The sequence below is a fragment of the Trematomus bernacchii genome, unplaced genomic scaffold, assembly GCF_902827165.1.
Source record: "Trematomus bernacchii unplaced genomic scaffold, fTreBer1.1, whole genome shotgun sequence".
Lineage (NCBI taxonomy): Eukaryota > Metazoa > Chordata > Actinopteri > Perciformes > Nototheniidae > Trematomus > Trematomus bernacchii.
In genome coordinates this window covers 2,241,776-2,262,028 of record NW_022987821.1, presented here as the reverse complement: position 1 = coordinate 2,262,028, position 20,253 = coordinate 2,241,776, and the positions used below count along the sequence as shown (strand labels likewise).

The 20,253-nt window shown below is 40.7% G+C and overlaps 2 protein-coding genes across 2 annotated transcripts; one reads left to right on the top strand and one right to left on the bottom strand.

Annotated features, from left to right (window-relative positions):
* The first annotated feature begins 1,145 nt into the window (after nt 1-1,145).
* Nucleotides 1,146-6,677, top strand: LOC117498963 (sorcin-like). Its single transcript, XM_034151179.1, has 8 exons — nt 1,146-1,311; nt 3,702-3,815; nt 4,175-4,244; nt 4,901-4,944; nt 5,114-5,261; nt 5,403-5,516; nt 5,636-5,694; nt 5,931-6,677. Exons 1-8 carry the CDS (start codon nt 1,288-1,290, stop codon nt 5,955-5,957), a joined length of 600 nt encoding a protein of 199 aa, XP_034007070.1. The 5' UTR covers nt 1,146-1,287; the 3' UTR covers nt 5,958-6,677.
* Nucleotides 6,678-8,877: 2,200 nt separating this feature from the next.
* On the bottom strand, nt 8,878-9,488 carry LOC117498965 (potassium voltage-gated channel subfamily H member 7-like). Its single transcript, XM_034151181.1, has 2 exons — nt 9,265-9,488; nt 8,878-9,135 (listed from the first exon to the last, which is right to left on the bottom strand). Exons 1-2 carry the CDS (start codon nt 9,439-9,441, stop codon nt 8,878-8,880), a joined length of 435 nt encoding a protein of 144 aa, XP_034007072.1. The 5' UTR covers nt 9,442-9,488.
* Between the last annotated feature and the right edge of the window lie 10,765 nt (nt 9,489-20,253).

Below are 20,253 nucleotides of genomic sequence, written 5' to 3'. Positions count from 1 at the left end.
TTGACTCAGTCCTAGTTTGACTGGTACCAACAATAAAATGAAGTACTTTTACCGTGTACTTTTTGGGTAATAATCCCCTCCTGAGAACAAAATCATGCCACTTCTGCTATATTTGATGAGGGATAAAATGATTTTTAACCATAAGTTGTTAATAACATGTGTACTGTTGGACTCAGTACTTGTTAGACTACTACGACAATTACAATGAGGTACTTTTACTGTGTACTTTTTGATTAATACTCGGTCAAACCAAACTCCCGTCCTGAGTACAATACAGTACTCTATGAACTATGAATTATTGTACTCAGCCACCGTACCATATAACCCAACACACTTTTTCTTTTATCTATTCACAGCACATTTCTTCTGAGTTTTACTGAACGGTGAAAGATATGGCTCATCTAATCACCTTGTAACTTCTGGTTTGTTTATTTCACAGTTGACTTTCTTTCACATCATACATGTTCTGTGTGCATTTCCTATTTAGTTTAGCTCTTTCCTTCAAGGTTTATAAAGCAGAGACCAGATACATATAAAGGGAGTAGGTTATACCCATAAAGTTCAGCTGATTATTATGATTTTACATTTTATGCAATTTTTTGTTCCTTTTCATTTAGTTTTTTTTATGTATACTGTATTCATTTTCCAATTGCAAATCACAATGAGTTGCCTCTATTTAAAAGTTGCTAAACTAATTAACTGTCATTGCATTAACTTTAGAAATAAAGTACATGTTTGTGGACAAAACATCTCAAAAGCATCTAGTGGTGACATGAAGCCATGCATGACAGTTACATATTTAGTGAAGAACAATTTAGTGAGAAGTTGGGAAATATTGGAAAAGTGGAGACTCTTAACTTTAAAATCAACCAGAAGCGTAACTCAATTTACCAAAAATTACATTAAGGGGAAAAGTGTTTAACAGCTTGATGAATGTATCTTTTTCAAATGTATTACTTGTTTTTTACTCGTGTTCTTCCTTTTAATCTTTAATTTTCAAACCATTTTGTCTGTCGTTTTAGAGTAAATGAAATGTACGAGGATTACCTAAACGCAGCCCATTAAACAATTGATGGGCGGGTCTTCTTCCACTGCTCCTCGCTTATTGGTTATCTCCCCCCGTCAGTCAACTAACTTCCGCCAGCTCTCTGCAGCTCGGATGTGATGTAGCAACTGCTCAGACGTATTGGAAGCTACTACCGTGTATTCACAGAAACCCTTGCATACCGTCGGCGTCACTCCACTATTAAGATATCAAACTTGCTACAGTTTTTCCTATTTCACCAAATGGCTAATCCTGGATACGTTGTGGTGAGTTAATGATATGTTATCGTATTGTTATACTATTAACCCTCCTGTTATCCTTGGGGTCAATTTGACCGCATTCAATGTTTAACGTATCTAAAAAGATGGTTCACATAATGTTTTTTGCTTAGTATTTCATGACTTTTCCTAATTTAGTGAGGACTAATGGGTAAACATCAAATGAACATGAAGATCTTTTTTAAATGTCCTGTACGCACTTTGTACGCATCAGTGTTCCTTGGTGTCAATGTGACCCCAGGCTGTTTTAGTAGTATCAAACATATAAAAATGTCAACATTTTACACATATTTGTATGGATTGTGTAGGATTATATTGAGGTGACTATTACATGCAAATGTATCATTGTAAAAAAAAAAAAATACCCTCTGCTTTAGTTATTGGTCCTTTAACAACATCAAAAAGGTCTTACTTTAACATTTTATTTCAATCAGTTTTATGGTGATTTATATATTTTTCGATAGTCACATACAGTAATAGGAATTCTGGATGCAAAGGGGTCTGTGGGGGGGGGGGAGGTTGGGGTAATGTTTTATTTAAATGGTTATTTAGGTAGTCAACTAAGACACCTAAAGCACCAGAGACATACATTTTGGTTAACATTTGGAATATGATCATTGTCTTGAGTTTTAAACCACTGGGGTCAATTTGACCCCAGTGGATAAAGGGTGTAAGGTACATCTGAGGATAACAGGAGGGTTAAAAGCAGACAGTGTGGAGGCCTGTCTGATATGCAGGGGCAGATCATTCCACATTGTGGGAGCCGCTACAGAGAAGCAACGGTCCCCTCTGGCTTAGGTTAGTGCTAGATCGTATACCTCCTGGGTTTTAGGCGTCAGAAGTGACGTAATCTTGGATGAGAAGTCGGCAACTTTTGCAGCAACTGACTGCACATCTGGTAGTAAAAGTAGACACATTTAATTTAATTTTGCATGGGCTCTTTGCGACTCTGGAGTCCTGCAGGAATCCGGAGGACAGCGAACAGGAGTGAGAGGGAGCACACTCCTAAAATATCTCCCCCTTTTATTTTTTTTAAATAAACCTCGTACTGTGTGTGTCACTGTAATCCGAAATCAAACGCACTCAGTGGCTTTCTGAGTGTTAAATCCCATCTGTGCTTTTCTTCTTGTGAGATGTCATTTTTTAAATATTGGTAATAGCCTGCTGTCCTCCAAAGTTATGAATTCTCAAAATATAATATTTATGATATTTTTGTGGAAAGATTATGTATTCATGCTCGTCTCTTGACCTGGGTGGCAGGTTACGTCACTTCCGCCTAAAACCCAGGTATACGATCTAGCACTAACCCTCTAGGCTTAGACCTGGTTCTTGGCACATTCAGGAGCAGTTGATCAGCTGACCTGAGAGGGCGGTTGGGCGGTTGGGCGGTTGGGCGGTTGGGGTGTAGCAGAAAGCTCAGAAAGATATGGTGGGGGCCATGCCCTTTAGGGATTTAAAAGTAAATAAAAGGATTTTGAAATGAATCCTAAAATGTATTGGCAGCCAATGGAGCAAAGCCAAAATGGTGGAAATATGCTCATATTTTCGTGTTCCAGTTAAAAGCCTTGCTGCTGCATTTTGCACCAGCTGCAGATGAGCAAGGGAGGACCCACTGACCCCCATGTTAAAGGAGTTACAGTAATCCAGACGAGTGGTGACGAAGGCGTGGATTACTGTCTCAAACTGCTGTCTGGGGAGAAAGGGTTTTATTTTTGCTAGCTGCCTAAGGTGATAAAAGCTCGTTTTTACCACAGATTTAATCTGACTCTCAAGTTTTAGTTCGGGGTTCACCAAAAACAATTAATTCCGTTTTTCCTTCATTTAGTTTTAGGAAGTTGCACGCCATCCAGGCCTTTATGTCCTCAAGACACTTTAACAGTGGGCTAATTGAGTAACCCTCCTTCTGTTTAGTGTTTTTAATTTTCTCAATTAAACTAGAAAAATGGGACTCAAGACACCTCCTTTTAAACTTTGTATATTAAACTAAAAATCGCTTTTATCTACGTCTAAGTGTGGAATGCAGTGACTCCTCAGTTTTGATGAATAGGGGTTAGAAGCTTATTGTTCCTCAGCCAATAGCAGGCCTCCAGAGTGACAGTCAGGCAGGCATCACTTCACGTTGATACCTGCAGTCAGTGAATGTAACACTGGCATGCTTTATATATTACAAGCACAACAAGATATCACATTTCCCAAACTGTTGTCAAAATCAATGAATTGCTATTTAAAAAAGTCTTTATATGTGAGTTATATAATAATAAGTAACCATTGAAAGTGAAAAAAAATATGTGGTAGTTGTATCCTGTTTTCTACATTTGAATAAACACTTTGAGAGTCTTTAATGACACCCACCCTGGTCTCTGATGTGTCCCCATCAGGGATGGAATGCCAACTATGAAAGAGCACTTCGAAGCTTGCACGACGCCCGAGTCCAAGCCCAAGCTGATGCTCATAACCCGATGTGGGGTTTCTTCACCGCCATTGCAGGCCAGGTTAGTGTGGAGGAACTCGCACTCTTCACTTCTCGGAACCTCACAGGAGAGCACACAGTACACGTAGCCTATATAAAAGGCAGAGTTTTACCAAAGGCTAGCTTTCACTTTCATATTGAAGTGTGGTCACAAAGAGGACATTCTCTGCAGACATATCAGGTTTCATGAATCGGTTCAGTTACTATGAAGTTAAGAGGAAGCAGGGCTCTGTTTGAACTTGATTTCACTCTCTTTCAGTAATGAATGACTCACTACACTACCTTATCTAAAGTGGTCCTTTGGAAGACTGCAATATTTAAAATGCCTACATAAAAGTAAAACTATAATTTGTCCCCCCCCCCAACCCCTGCTGTGTTCAGGACGGAGAGGTGGATGCAGACGAGCTGCAGAGGTGTCTCACCCAGGGTGGATTCACCGGATCCTACTCTCGTAAGTCCACGACTCCTTCCACAAGAGAGACTGCCTCAGACAATATGAGTTCTTAGTTGTTTTACATCATGCATTTAACAAATGAGCAGAGGCCGTACTCACAAACTTAGAGGGCTTTAAAACACTAACAAAATGCCTAATAGGTCTTTATATCAAGTGATGTATTTCTCTGGAGGGGAAGTGTCAAACCACTATTATCTCCTCTGTGATTGGTTGACAGCTGACAGTCTCTTTCAGTGCATGTGAAAAATGAATATTCATTAGTATAAAGGAGAAGGAAGTGGTAGTTCACGAAATATGTGAGTATAAGTTGCAGATTACATACATGACGTAAAGTGAAGAGTATCTGAGTTCAATATTTGTGTTTTTTGGTGGCATAAGAGCTCACCAAGAAAATATTATTAGCAATATTATTATACTGCCTTTCATGAATAAAGACTAACAGTTAAAGACTGTAATGGATATTGCTGTGAGATTGAGAAAGTACACAGAGTTGAATACAAGCACAGCCTTTTTAACAGCATATGACTGATTCATTAATCAGGGAAAACAGATTTCGCCGTCAGCAGATGGATTAATTAGCACTAAAGTTAAGTGTGAAAACATGGACTTTAAACCTAGATTTACTAATTTCCCCCTTTATTTTCTCTTTACAGCATTCAACCTGGAGACTTGCAGAGTCATGATCGCAATGATGGATGTATCCTAACTTTAATACCAATGAGTCCCTCAGCTGCTCCTATTGTCCACTCACACTCACCATGGAAGTATATGTACAGTAGGCGTGGTGTTTGTCCTTGAACCGGGTTAACCAGCTGTTTCTATACCTGTGGGTCAGCAGTTATGAATCTTAACCCGAGTGTGTGCAGCGGGACTCCACGAGGAAGATGGGCTTGAACGAGTTCAAGGACCTGTTCGCGGCTCTGAACCTCTGGAAGCAGACATTTGTGATGTTCGACCGGGACAGGAGCGGCACTGTGGAGCCGCAGAAGATGGCGCTGGTCATCAACGCTATGGGTGAGGCTGAAGCATGAGGGAGGTTTATTGGGAGAGGTGTATGACACTTAATGAAGAAAAAAATGACTTAAAAGCCCAGACAAAATGCACTTGGATTCTGCGTTTTTAGGCCTGATATTAATCTTCTTCTGTGTTCCTCAGGGTTCATTCTCAGCCCTCAGGCTCAGAATGTGATCATCAAGCGCTACAACAAAGGAGGGAGGATCTACTTCGACGACTACGTGGCCTGCTGCATCAAACTGCATGCTCTCACAGGTACACACATCTAGAGATGATGTGACACGTTCCACTGAACACACTGCTGTCCAGATGTTTAATGTGGACTGAGCGTGAAATGTGTTTATTGACGCTGATGTTTCCTGTTCCTGGTGCAGAGAACTTCAAAAGGAAAGACACCATGCAGCATGAAGCCGTCTCCTTCCAGTACGATGACGTGAGTCCTGTGTCCTGTGGAGATATCACTGCATCACATAGCTTAAGTCCAGATGTTTCAACTCATAGCCTGCTGCCTACTGATTGAAGAATTGAATTTGGCTCCACCTGACCTTTATTCTTTAGTTCCATGTAGCTGCCGCTTACCTGCATATGAAACGGCTCAGAGCAGCTTCAAACACCATATCCTGTTGAGGTGCTGAGGTTAATTCCATCTCTCTTTCTTTCTGTCACCAGTTCATCCTGTGCACGATGGGCATCTAAGGCGGCACCGACCAATCAGAGGAGGAGTCTGGATCACTGCCTCATGGGAATGCAAAGGGAGGCCAGTATTTTTGACTGAGCTGCAACAGGAAAGTACTCATGCTTGTAACGCTTGCTGTTTAGTCTTGTAAGTCACACAGGGACGTGCTGAATCAGGCGCATATATAAATCTATATAAAGCCAGTATGTATTCACATTAGAGGGAATTAGAATAATTTATAACTCATTTAAAAAAATCTTCGATTGGATGCCAGAGTGATGCTGGATGTGTCGACCTGTGAGACACCTAATGTGCCATTATAATCTGAATGTACGCTAATATATGAAACTCGCTTCTAGAGAGCCTTGTCAGGCAGCATCATGATTAATGATGAAATATTAGCAGCATTTACACAAAACATGTTCATATGCCTTTACACTGAACTTGATATGGTTATGGTTTTATTAGAGCTTTCTCCTTTCTTGCCATATTTTTTATTTCTGTTTTTTTATATAAGTTTAGATTAGCTTGATGTGAAAGTTGATAACGAGCCAAAGTGACTGTGATAACTGTTATAATGCTAGTGAGATAAAGCCTGAGATTAGTGCAGCTTCACACTTTGTTTTGAATGTTTCCCTACAAACACAGCTGGTTGTACTTTTTAAAGATGCCCTGCACACTCCTAATGCCATAGTTCAGATCATATTTTGTTACCCACAATAAACACTTTCTAATCAGTATGCATTCTGTTTATTCATTTATACAATTGCGCATTTTTTTCCCAGTCTATTTACATGATATTTCATTTATTTAAATATAGTTAAGAACAGAAACATTCAAATGAGCTGTTAAGTGTTGCATTGTATAAAATACAGTGGCAAACATTTAAAAAAATGCATAAAAACAATTGTGAACAGCACTAAGTATTTCAAAAGGGACATTGTTATCCAGTACAGCAAGTTTTCTAATCTGTGCAAAAGTTAGCAAATCCCATGGAAAAGTGTTCAGGACGCGTGGAGTCTATCGGCGTCAGCAACCTTTGTTCTACATCTGTGCTCGAGAAAGAAAGATGGAGGACACCCTGCTGGAGCATCCGTGTGGTTTCTCTTTTCCTAAATAAGGTTTCCCCGGGTTTTAACAAAGTAAAGAGTTGGGTTGAAGAAGTAGAAATGATATGATGTGCAATATGAATGTTTCATGCAGCCTAAAGCCCGTCACTGAAGTGTTGCTTGCTACATTGAGAGGCTGTACATTGCATTCATCTTCTTCCCTTCTGCACTCCAAAGCCTTCCCCTCAACATCTCGGGGGAAACAATAAGGTCATAGAAAAATAATGGCAAATGAAACTTTGTTTTAGAAAAATAGGTCGAAGCGTTATTTCTAAATCTCCTTCCAAATGTCATAAACAGTTTGAGACCTTGTTATAATTGAGTGCAGTCTCCATGCAATACATGAGCTTGTGTGAGAGTGTGTGGTTAGGAAATGACTAATTCATTTTCCTCATGCACCCTAACGTGGTTCCTTTAAATGTGGCGCTGTTGCACCGGGTCGCCGTCGTGTGTCAAGGCTAGAGCAGGCGTTTAAAGCTAAGGCTAGTGAAGGCGGCCCGAAAACATGGACAACTATTTTCTCTTTTTTTTGTCCTTTTCTCCTGGTTTTTATCTAGGAAATTGTACTTTTTAAGAAGACAATGGAAGACCTAAAGCATGCAACTGAAAACTATCACGTGGGATCGTCAGAGTTCACTCAGGGTGTGAAGGAGATTCAAGATGTCACTTCCTGTCGGTTAGCATATGAAGGAGAAATGACAGTGTATTAGGGTGTCTTTGGGTCAAAAATAAAGAACATTATAGAGAAAACACATGGATATTCTCTGAGTTTTAAGTGGTTCATTAACAAGAGAACACTTACAAATATTTTCTCTTAATAATTTGCAAGAAAGTTTAAATATTTTCTAACAGATTTAAGTCCCTACTTCACTGAAAACAACTTCACATTGCACACCACAGCTTTGCAAAGTGAAGGTTTACCCCCTGTTCTCCAGATTCATATCTTTCAAATTCATTCATTTCCAGCTACAATGGCCCTAATAGTAATGTAAAGAAACACCCGCAGAACGCTGACCCTTACAAGTCCAGAGTGAACTGCAAACCCCCCACAGCCATGCTTCTGTTATATTGATAGGATTCAGGTGGTTATATGGTAAATATGTGTTTTTAAATCTAATAATTCAAGCATTCAATATGTTGTCTGAAACATGTGAAGGAACATAACTGCAGCTGAAAGAGGCTCTTTACTTTGTTCACGTGTAAAATGATCTCCAGAGCGGATTCGTCTCTAGAGATATGAGATCGTTATTGATCTCAAAGACTGACGTGTGTGTGGTTGTGGGATGTCTGCGCAGCCTCACACACTGCGCTGTGTATTCTCAGCGTTGTGGTGGAATCAGGCATGCTAAATATAGCGGCAGATCTCTGCGTGGACGTTTTGGAGCTGCTGATAGAAAGATCAGAGCTTGTGGAAATGCCTCGGGAAGATTTTCATGTAGCTGATTCCCTGGGGGGGGGGGAGGAGCGTTAGAAAAGAGGTGACAGCTACAGAGGTCCTGGAGGGAGTCAGAGTGAGGAACATGCCACAGGAAGAAAAGCAACCGTCAGGACGTAAAACATGCATATCTGTTTTAGAAAAAGCACATCAGGTGCCTCGTGTTGCTGGCAGTGTTCTATAAAGTATGTACACGGTGGATGATGACTTTACACGTGGTAATAATATAGTGTATAAATACCTCTGTATAAATTGTCTTTATACATTTAAATCAGAGAGGGGCGGGGGAGAGAGTCCGTAAAAGTAATGGAAGAAAGTCTACAGTTGCCTTTGCATATACAGTCTCTTTCTTAGACCCTGAGACAAGCTTGAGAGGAGAGGTGCGGGGGGGGGGGGCTAGTTTCCTGGGAGCCCCGGGTCAGACACAGGCCGCTGCAGTGCTGACGGTGCTGAGCCCACTTCAGGCAGGGAGGCTTGTCGGCCTGACGGCAGCCTCTGGTGGGGGGGGGGCTCCACAGAGCTGTCCTGTGTGTGTCTCTGCTCCGAGACCCAGTCTGTCTCCAGCAGGGAGGCCACGCCCCCGTCTGGAAGAGCGTCGGGTCGCAGGAGCACCGGGGAGCCGTCTGTGGATCTGTTCGGGGTCTTCTCCGGGCTCTGGAGGAGAAACACAGCGTGAAGACGGATCAGAGTGAGCACACTGTTCAAACCAATGCCCTTACAGGATTTCAATATTTGCAATATATGCGTTTTTTTCCTTAATGTCTTGAATCTGTGGTTTATTACCTGAGGCCGGGGCGGAGCAGGGTCCAGGCTGAACTCCGCCTGCAGGGCCGACACCGGCTGCACCCTGATGGCCGGCCTCTGGTACTCCGGGCTGGAGGTGACGGTGCTGTAGGCGGGGGGCCCGGACGTGGTCTGCCTCTGGAGGAGGTGCAGGATGGCCTGGATGTCTGAGGTCATCTGGGACTCCAGTCTGACAGGAACACATGGAATCAAATCACACAAAGGTATGTGGTTCATCACATATGGAGGATGTATCACTCACATAAATACAGGAAGTGTTGATGCACCATGCAGTTATGTAAAGGAGCAGTGTGACATCACTCAGAATCAACATGCATGGTGAGGACTAAAGAATATTTAATATACATCATCAGGTTTTTCATCATATTGGAAAAATGTGACAATGTCAAATGTACATACTGTATGTCTTTGCTACTATGGGATGGCGGTGGTGGTGGTGGTCAATACTGATACTAAACACTAGAGGGAGACTCAGCCTCACATGGGGGTTAGTATGGAGGATTATACTAGCATGAGTCTGAAGTATTCACACCCTTTACTTGAGTAACATACATTATTACAAGTTGAATAACTGCAAGTATTTTATCAAAGGAAAAATAACTTAAATATAAGTTACTGCAGCAACAAAACAGACGAGGATACGACAGTAAAGTGAAGTTTGTGTTCTGTTTTGCAGGTACCAGGAAATGGAGCACCTGCACCGTTTCATCCCCCGATGCAGAGTTACATCATGGCGTCTCTGAGGGGGTGAATCACCTTTCCTCCACACATTCCTTTTTACAGCAGCAAACACAGGATGGAGAGGGAGAGTGGGGGAAGCCTGCCAGGTGGCTGTTTGCTCTTTAGAGGAGAATACGTGCAAATAAACCCAGTGTCTGCAGCTGTACTGTGATGCAGTGCACCGAGTGTGACTGGTGGGGGAACTCTCTGAGCCATGTTCCCTCCATCAGTGAACATCATCTCCCCAAACTGTGCAACTCCTCCACCCCTCCTCACATGAGGACGTCCACAGTCTATGGAATGTGTCTGCATCTGCATGCTATATATACACAGTCTGCCCTTTTGAGGAAAACTCACTAATGGCACATAGACATGTTGAGGGCTGGACCATTAATGGCGCATTTCCACCATGGCGCGGAGCGCGCTTTAAGCGTGCCGTGTCGTGCCGTGCCCGTTTTTGGTTGCGCTTCCACTAGGCCTAGTTACGGCCCGGCCCGGCCCGGGGCCACTTTTTCACCTCTTTTCTGGCCCGACAAAATTGTGGTTCTATCGGGGCCAACAAACAGGGCTGAGTCGGGCTGAGTATGCTAAACTAGAGAGAGGATCGCTGGCAAGGGGGCTACAACTACAACAAGATGGACATATTTGACCGTGATTTAATTGTAATACACGTTTCAAAATGATGCCGAAGTAACAACATACTGATACCGGTTAGTAAAAACCATGAATTAATGCTTTGGCAAGTTTGCAGACAGACGGCAGGCGAAAAACCTTTTAAAATGCGTGTTTTCTAGATGGAGATTGGCTAAGCTAACGCAGTATATGCTCCGACCGTCCACACTCACAACAACGGCCTATACAGACATAAATAAAGCAGCGACTGTATTCACCATGACACAGGCAGTCTGTGGTGTGTACTTGTTTAATTTTTGTCGAGTTTCTGAACATATATAAGGAGCTGTGAGCTCTGAGTGCTAACAACTAACGGCTGTGTTGTTCTTCTGGGGTTCTCGTTGAAGATGACGTCACGGCTCCGCCTACACTGCGTTACTATAGTAACTACCCCAGTTCCTAAACTGTAATGGAAGCGCAGCATGAAGTGAGTCGGCCCTGTTAAGGCCCAACGCGGCCAAGCCGTACCGTGCCGTACCGAGCGTGGCCGAGGCCGACCGTGTGGTGGGAAATGCGCCATAACTGTCATCTGAAGTCTGGTGGTGTTTTGACCATTTTCATATCAGTTACGACAATATCGTGTTTCTTGGCGAGGGATGCGTTTCCATGGAAACAGCCTATGGTGAGATCTCAGATTTGGCGTAGGGCTGTTGAGGCATGGACCGGTGATATACAAGTGAAGATTGGGGGACGATTGGACCGTGTCGATTGGACTTACAGCGACATCGTGTTTCATGGCGAGTTGTCTGTCGCCATGGCAACGGCATTTGATGACACCCCATAATACGCTTAGATGCGTTGATGGCTGCATCGTTACCAAACCTGTGAAGTTTTGGGCTGTTTGGAGTATTTTCACTGAAGTTATGATAAAACCATGTTTCAAGGCGAGCATTGTGTTGCCATGGCAACGGCATTTGAAGAAATCTCAAAACTGTCCCGTAGATGTCTTCACGGCTGGACTGTTAGCACACATGTGAAGTTTGAGCACTTTTTGAATATTTTCATAGGAGTTATACATTACATTAGGAGGTTACATTACTCTCTCTCTTCTCTTGATCGCCCTCTCTCTTCTCTTGATCGCCCTCTTGATCTTCCGCATATGATGATGACACCCCATAATTGACGTAGAGCTGTTGAGGGCAGGACCATTAACCTTTATCTGAAGTCTGCTGCTCTGAGTGAATGTCAGTTGGAGTGATGACATCATCGTGTTCCATTACACAGGTGTTTATAGTTGAGCTAACGAGCTCTGCAGAGATCATAGGTTCTATTTCATACTTACTGACCGCCAGAGGCGGTGCTTTAGCATCCAGTATTCATAGAACCGTAGTTACATAGGTAACTATCGTTTCCATTGTTCTGAATCAGAGATAAACCTCTTACATGTGAACGTTTTGTGGAAGAACCGTAACAGATATCTGTGAAATTTCAAAACGTGAAGCATGTCAAGGAAGTTGAGTATCTGAAGTGTAATTTGTGTGTACTTTCGGGTTAATAATGTGGCCTTTTTGGCAGTTTAACTAAAGGTGTGCGGCTGCTGCTGTGAGGAAATATCAGCCTGAAATTACAATGGGTTTTAATGGAGACATGTTGAAAGTTTTTGTCACTTCATGCCCTCAAGAGGCATTTTGTTTAATTATTTTTTGCTTAATTATTTGTCATTTTTCAAGCTACGAGATGTTTTCCTACGTTTGTCATGAAAAATTATGCCTCAGGAATGTAGGGTTTGGGAATTATGGCAGTTTAAAAAAAATATATGAAGGCAAATTTCAAGATTTCCTACACTCTAGCTGTGACATCACGCACTCTGCCTTAACGAGCTGCGCAATGTTAAAGTTAAAATGTTAAAAATGTGATGTATTATGGGATGTATCTCTGGAATTATGAAAGTTATGAATGATAAAAGTAATAGCCTGCGATTCCCGACCGAGCTGAACGTTTTGATGTTTGAACGGAGTTTCTGCGATGTTGAATGTGGGAGGAGAAGAGGGCCAAAATAAGTCGGTGGAATAATACACTTTTTGTCCGTAGCATAACATATAGTTGGAATGCTGTATCAGCATTCCCACTAAATAACAGTGTTTCCCATACATCGACATACAAACCCCACAGATCCTCAACTCCGGTGTGTCTCACTCATTAAGGCGAGACACGGCAGGCAAAAAACATCGTTTTTCATGCACTGGTCAATTTTGATATGTTGTGCTATTTTGATTCCATAACATGTTTTCTTTCAGGCTTTTGGAAGGAAAATGTACAAAATACACATTTAGGTGTTTATTTGACTATAGTTTGTCTATTTGCGTCTGTAGGTTTCTCCTAAATGCACCAAAAGTTAGCTTTCTAACGTAACATAAAGTACCGCGACAGCTGTTTGGACCATGTAATCAGAGGTATCGTTGGAAAGCTCCGTCTCTCCTGCACAATCTCATCGGTTCCAAATATGGTAATTTCCTTTGTATTAGCAACCAATCGTGAAAGTACAAAGGGGTCTTAAACCAAAAAACTAAATCTCATTGGCTGGTGTCAATTTTGATAACGTGATTCGTTCAGATGCGTCACGTGGTGTGCTAAAACACTTCTTGGTTTAGCTTTCGCTGGAAATTTAAATCTCAAAATGGCAAAAGTTAGACAAAAAACAAATGATCCCGAACATGAAATACCTTCACGGAGTGCGTCGATGCGCAAGTTGTCATCCAAACAAGAACAGGAGGGTTTAGGGAGCGCCTCACAGCAATCTTTAAAGGTCGTTTTCTCAAAATGAGTTTTTTCTCATATTCTGAGTCAGAAATGTCCACTTCAGTAGCACTTACATACACCAAACCTTCCAGTTATATTCCTATCAATATTCTGAAGGTTTTTACAGAAGGGTTTGTTTATATATCATTCATAGCCTGAATTATATAACATGTTATACCCAGCCAGGGGTTAAGTTGGGATTTGATATGTGGGGGGGCTCTGTGTGGAGGTGCGAGAGGGGGGCGGAGGTCGAGGATCTCATTTTTTTACCTTAAGGCCCTAAAGCAACTGCTCCATTATCTGTATGAAATGCACACACTCCAAATGTCACAATAAAAATAGAAAGTACTACAAATAAACTGGAATTCATTTACATCTTAAATTATTAATATATACACAAAAAAAGGTTTACAAATATCCAACCTTCAAATAGCTTTTTTTAAATCAACACTGCTCTGCACACTTGCTAAAGAACATTTGTGTGGAAATCTCAATTCATTTGTAGAGCTGCGTGAGTATGGCCAAAAGTATGGGAGTAAATCTCACTGTAAACTATTTGATCATCACTAAATTCTGTGTTATTATGACCGATCATAACTCAGCTTTATGCAGACATACATTTACCATGGTGTACAGGGCCGGTTTTTGGCATAGGCGACATAGGCGGTCGCCTAGGGCGCCAGATCTGGGGGGGCGCTGCGCTGGCAGCTCTGGGAGGGAAAAATAAATTTTTGACTGTTTGCGCTCATCCTAATTTTCAGCCTTGATGTAACAACATTCATAATTAAGTAAATGTAACACCCTTTTCACCCCGGTTACAGTTTTCATTTGCCCTGTACGATGGGCGCTGTAAGTGATGAAAGTGGGGGGTGTTGGCTTATCAGGCGCCCGCAGCTCACAGCCAATGTGGGCGTGGGAGCGAGCAAGAGAGATAAATGCAATTTATGTAAACAAATATTTCCAAGGCACTCCTTTATAATTATTGGGATGAACAGGTTTGAAATCATTCCAGTGTATACTATAGGACAGTAAACCAAAAATATCGTTTGAAACTTGAGAGATACAAAAATATGCATAAATAAATAAATGTTAAGGTAAAATAAGATATGAATGAACAACAAAAATAAAATACGTTACATTTATTTGTTATGTTCACATACTTATTTGATTATTAAAATGTAAACCGATCTTTTTCATATGGGTGTTTAGAGTTGTACCCCCTAGATCTAGTCTCTACTAATGTGTGCTCAAAGTGCACCAGATTGAAGCATTTTACTTTACATTTTCAAACATTTCTTCCTGGGGGGGCATACCCCCGGACCCCCCCCTAGAGGATGTGACGTCCACACCCCAATTAAAATATGTTCATACAATACTGAATACATTTGAAGCCTTTTTGATGTCTATAACCTATGTCAATAAGTTTCTGTTTTTGTAGTGTATTGGTCTTTTGTAGAGATTTTTCATTTATTCTTTATATATTCTATTGTGTATTCCTTGGATACTTTTATCTTTTCTACTGTACGATTGAAGTAAATGTGGGAAGCGTTTAACAACAGCCATTTACTTAAAAGATTTTTTCTCAATGTTATTCTTATTTTTGTTAATCCTGGAAGAATGCCAGAAAAAAAGACATTCTCTTCAAGAATAAAAAAAAACATGACATTAGTAATAGTGATAACAAATTAAATAAGTTGTTAGGTTAAGTCAGGGCCGGTTTTTGGCATAGGCGACATAGGCGGTCGCCTAGGGCGCCAAGTCTGGGGGGGCGCTGCGCTGGCAGCTCTGGGAGGGAAAAAAACATTTTTGACTGTTTGCGCTCATCCTAATTTTCAGCCTTGATGTAACAACATTCATAATTAAGTAAATGTAACACCCTTTTCACCCCGGTTACAGTTTTCATTTGCCCTGTACGATGGGCGCTGTAAGTGATGAAAGTGGGGGGTGTTGGCTTATCAGGCGCCCGCAGCTCACAGCCAAAGTGGGCGTGGGAGCGAGCAAGAGAGATAAATGCAATTTATGTAAACAAATATTTCCAAGGCACTCCTTTATAATTATTGGGATGAACAAGTTTGAAATCATTCCAGTGTATACTACAGTATAGGACAGTAAACCAAAAATATCGTTTAAAACTGGAGAGATAAAAGAAAATGCATAAATAAATAAATGTTAACTGGTAAAATAAGATATGAATGAACAACAAAAATAAAACAAGTTACATTTATTTGTTATTGGCTATGGTAGGTTATTTGTTATGTTCACATACATATTTGGTTATTAAAATGTAAACCGATCTTTTTCATATGGGTGTTTAGAGTTGTACCCCCTAGATCTAGTCTCTAGTAATTGTGTGCTCAAAGTGCACCAGATTGAAGCATTTTACTTTAAATGTTCAAAAAAATCTTCCCGGGGGGGCATACCCCCGGACCCCGCTAGAGGATGTGACGTCCACCCCCCAATTAAAACATGTTCATACAATACTGAATACATTTGAAGCCTTTTTGATGTATATTACCTATGTCAATAAGTTTCTGTTTTTGTAGTGTATTGGTCTTTTGTAGAGATTTTTCATTTATTCTTTATATATTCTATTGCAGGGGTATTCAACTAAAATTCAACGAGGTCCAGTTAGAGAAAATCTCCCCATGCAAAGATCCGGAACATCAAAATATCTAACTTGCTTTATCAACGTCTGCATGTAATCAACAACTGACTGCCAATCAAATAAAGAAAGTACAATTCATAAACCACAATATTTATTGTCAATGAACATTGAACTATACAGATATACAGTAAAATACTGTGGATATGTGTAATGTCCCTCTCGGGCTGCATTTAAAAATAAAATAGAGAAAATAAATAAAATAGCTTTTGAAAATATGTGCATCTTAAAAGTGCTTAATTTTAGATAAGTAAAATAAAGTGTAGCAGCAGCTTGAGTTTCCCTTTTTCTTTGTTAACCGTTTCACATCATGACTTAACAGTTTCAGTCGATTAACATATCAGTCTTTACACATCGTAACAATTGAACAGTTTTAAAGTTTCTCTTTCTTTCCCTCTTATATTGCAGTCCCTCACTCACTTTGTTTTAATTCAGTGCGAGAATTGAGCTTGAGCTTGTCCTGCCAGGAGTTGGTAAATCTGGGCTGAAATGGTGTCAGGGCCATTCTCATACACACATGCAGGTGCTCATTGGTTAGCCTCGGTTAGCCTGCCCTGGAACGATATTTAGTTTTAATTTTGATCCTGGTGGACTGATCATATTGGGCTCTGAGACTGCTTATTTTGTGTGACCTCAGTTCTGACTTGAGAGGGAATGTTTGGTCAGTCACACACTTTTAATGAGCGCCACGGTCTCTGAACATAGAGACTGTGTTAGAGTTTTACTCGCTACATGGTGTACTTTGAGGGTTTTTGACTCTGCAGACCGTTTACATGCATAAAAACCTTCATAACACACAAGGGGACGGGTAATAACCGGAAAAGCATGACATGGGCCCTTTAAGTTGACGAAACACTAGAGTCAAATGTAATTCAAGTCAGATCCACTCATGTCTTAGACGGGGCAGTGATATCATAAACCTGTTAATGTACGCATTCAAACACTTTTTATTTTACCAGCTGTATTCACCTTGCAGGTGCAGCTATGTCGCTTTTAACCTGGATAAAGTGTTTAAGTCATGGATGTTTAAAGTTTAACGTCTTCATATTTGTCTAATATTATAGTTGACTTTTCATTCAGGAAGTATGACGCTGGGCTGTCAGTACGCTTCTCCATGTTTGTGATTGGTCAAATGTTGCTAACCCCGCCCCTTTCATGTGAACGCGCACTCAACCGGACAGAGAAACCCTGGCTTGAGTTACCGAGTTGATAACCAGCGTCGTAGGACAGTTTAGCGAGAGCGCGTTTGTTTTGGATTAGGTAAACTGGGTAACTCAAACATATCCAGGTTATGTTGAACCGGCTTCGTAGTACAGGCCTCGGGTGTAAATAAAGACTTATTTAAGGGTTGATCATATTTTACATCAACAATCCAAATCTGCTAAGTAACTAAAGGTATTAAATAAATATAGTGTAGTGAAAGTACAAAGTAGCAAAACATTGAAATACTCAAGTAAAGTACAAGTCCCTCAAAGTTGTACAGTACTTTTATATATAGTTGCTTAAATATGTCCATGTTGACATTGTGAGAAGGCGGGAATATTCCAGTGATGGCATATGAGTTTACTCAATGATTTAAAGGCGTGCGGATGTATTGATTGACCAACAACATGCCATGTTTGGTAGACATAAACAATAAACGTTTTTTATCGACTTTCCCACATTTTTAAACATAATACTTTTTTTTTATTCTCAAAATGAATAAAGGTACCTATGATGTAAATTACACATATTTGTTTCCTGACACTGATAATGGCATATTTAATAATTTAAATAATGAATTACTGTAATTAAAACAAAAACAGTATTATTTATGGCCCATGGCATTATCTAATGCAGTGGTTCCCAAACTTTTTGTGCCCAAGGCACACCAAAGGACAAGTAAAAATCTCAAGGCACACCTATTGTGCAAAATAGCCCTTATAACACGTGTTATCACTCATATCATGTAAAATATCTGTAAATGTGCATAATTATTTACTAATGCCAAATAAAATGTGACAAAGACAACTATATTACTCATGAAATATTTATTAACGAAATATTTCAGAAATTAATTTGAAACTTTATCAAATTAGGCTTCATCAAAGCAGCAACACACTCATTTAAACCAGACAGGTCACAAAATTAAAAATTGTGGAGGATCAGGCTTTGGTGGTCGGCTCCCATCTCGGCGCACAGCTGGGAGAAGAGGCGAGATTTCAGGGGCCTTGATTTGATGTAATTCACCATCTGCACAGCCTGATTCAGCACCTCAGTCAACTCCGGGGGCATGGTTTTGGCAACTAATGCCTCTCTATGCAAAATGCAGTGGTTTGTCACGATATGTGGGTTTTAGCAATAAATCCTTTCACTCGTCATGCTTGCCGCACCATCTGTGCAAAGACTGACGCACATATTCCAGGTCAGACTGTTCTCTTTTAAATAGTTATTAGTTACCCTGAATATTTCTTCTCCCGTAGTATGGCTTTCCATTTCTTTGCAAAAGAAAAACGTCTCTTTGATAGAGTCAGCATCAACATATCTGACGTTTGCCAGAAGTTGGGCAGCCCCACTTATGTCAGTAGATTCGTCTATTTGTAGGGAAAATCTGCCGCTCGCCTGCAGTGCCATAAGACAGGTAACTTTCATGATACTGTCTGCTGACAGTTTTTTTCCTCTTTTCTTTCGGTGGTGGGTTGTCGGCAGTCTCTGCACTGGTGGTTGGAAAGCGCTCCATTTTCCCTCTTGCGTGTTTCTCTGTTTTAATCTTGTCCTTCAGCCTTCGATGTGTCACGGTCTTATAATTCCCACCTGCAACTGCGTTAACAGCGAAATATGGGGTTCTGTGAGGATTTTTTTTTAAAAGAATTGTTTTTAGGTATAGAGTTTGCCTCTGTATTATGAAATGAGTGCATACAAAGTACTGATATAGTAAATTAAAAAATAATTATTTTTGTGTAGTTGTATATTGCAATAATAACGTATGGTTATCACAAAATCCCACGGCACACCCGGACTTGCCTCACGGCACACCATTGCGCCGCGGCACACCGTTTGGGAACCACTGATCTAATATTTTAGATCAGTTTTATATTTATGATAACTATATTTGTACTTTTCAAAATGTTATAAATACAGATACTTTATTGTCATCTTACAAATATGCAACAGAATTCATGAGCACTCAAGGACCGGACTCAAATATAAATATATAAATATATATATATAAATCTAATAAATAGAACAATACTATGTCAACTTACTATACTATTGTTTTTTCGGATATTTTCGACATACTGACTTCATGGTGTCTTTTTCTTCTTTTCTCTCCACAGGACTGCAAGGACAATCATCTGACATCAATGAAGACGGTGGCTTCTGGAGTTTCTGAAGAATTTACGGTACTATACTATGACTTTTATGATATTTTCGACATACTATACTATGTTACTCGCAGTACTATCAGGCACTCTAACCATTCAAACTGACATTAATCTGACAGTGAATGAGTGTCAGCACAGATGTTTGGTTAAGTTAGAGCCATGACACAGAGCTCAACAGGAAGCTGTGACAACTGTGGCAACTTCCCCTACACCACCCTGAGTGGCTGAGAAACAACAACAACAAATTAACAAGATGCGAAACACTTTTACAAAGCTAGAGACAAATGAACAAGTCTCGAAACACTTTAACATTTGCCGAAACACTTTAAGAAACTAGAGAATCAAACCGGAAAGGGAATGTCCATCATACCAGAAGTGACGTGCAAGTGATTGTCACAAACTTAAGTTTGTTTTGGCGGATAGACCGCCGGTACCTATGGAAGGTACGAGTGTGTTTATGGCCGGTAAACATGTTTTGTCCGTTCTGTGGAAACCACCTGGGCCAAGTGACACGGTTTTGCTCATCGCACACGCACACGCACACACCGCTATACACATCGAACTGCCTTATTACTAGTTTTATGAAGGAGATGTCCGGTCACCAGGGCGTGTGTGTGTGTGTGTGTGTGTGTGTGTGTGTGTGTGTGTGTGTGTGTGTGTGTGTGTGTGTGTGTGTGTGTGTGTGTGTGTGTGTGTGTGTGTGTGGTGTGTGTGTGTGTGTGTGTGTGTGTGTGTGTGTGTGTGTGACTGGCATTTGTTTTCAGAAGATATTAAGATAGTGTCGTCCATTCCGGTACTGCGGTCAACTCA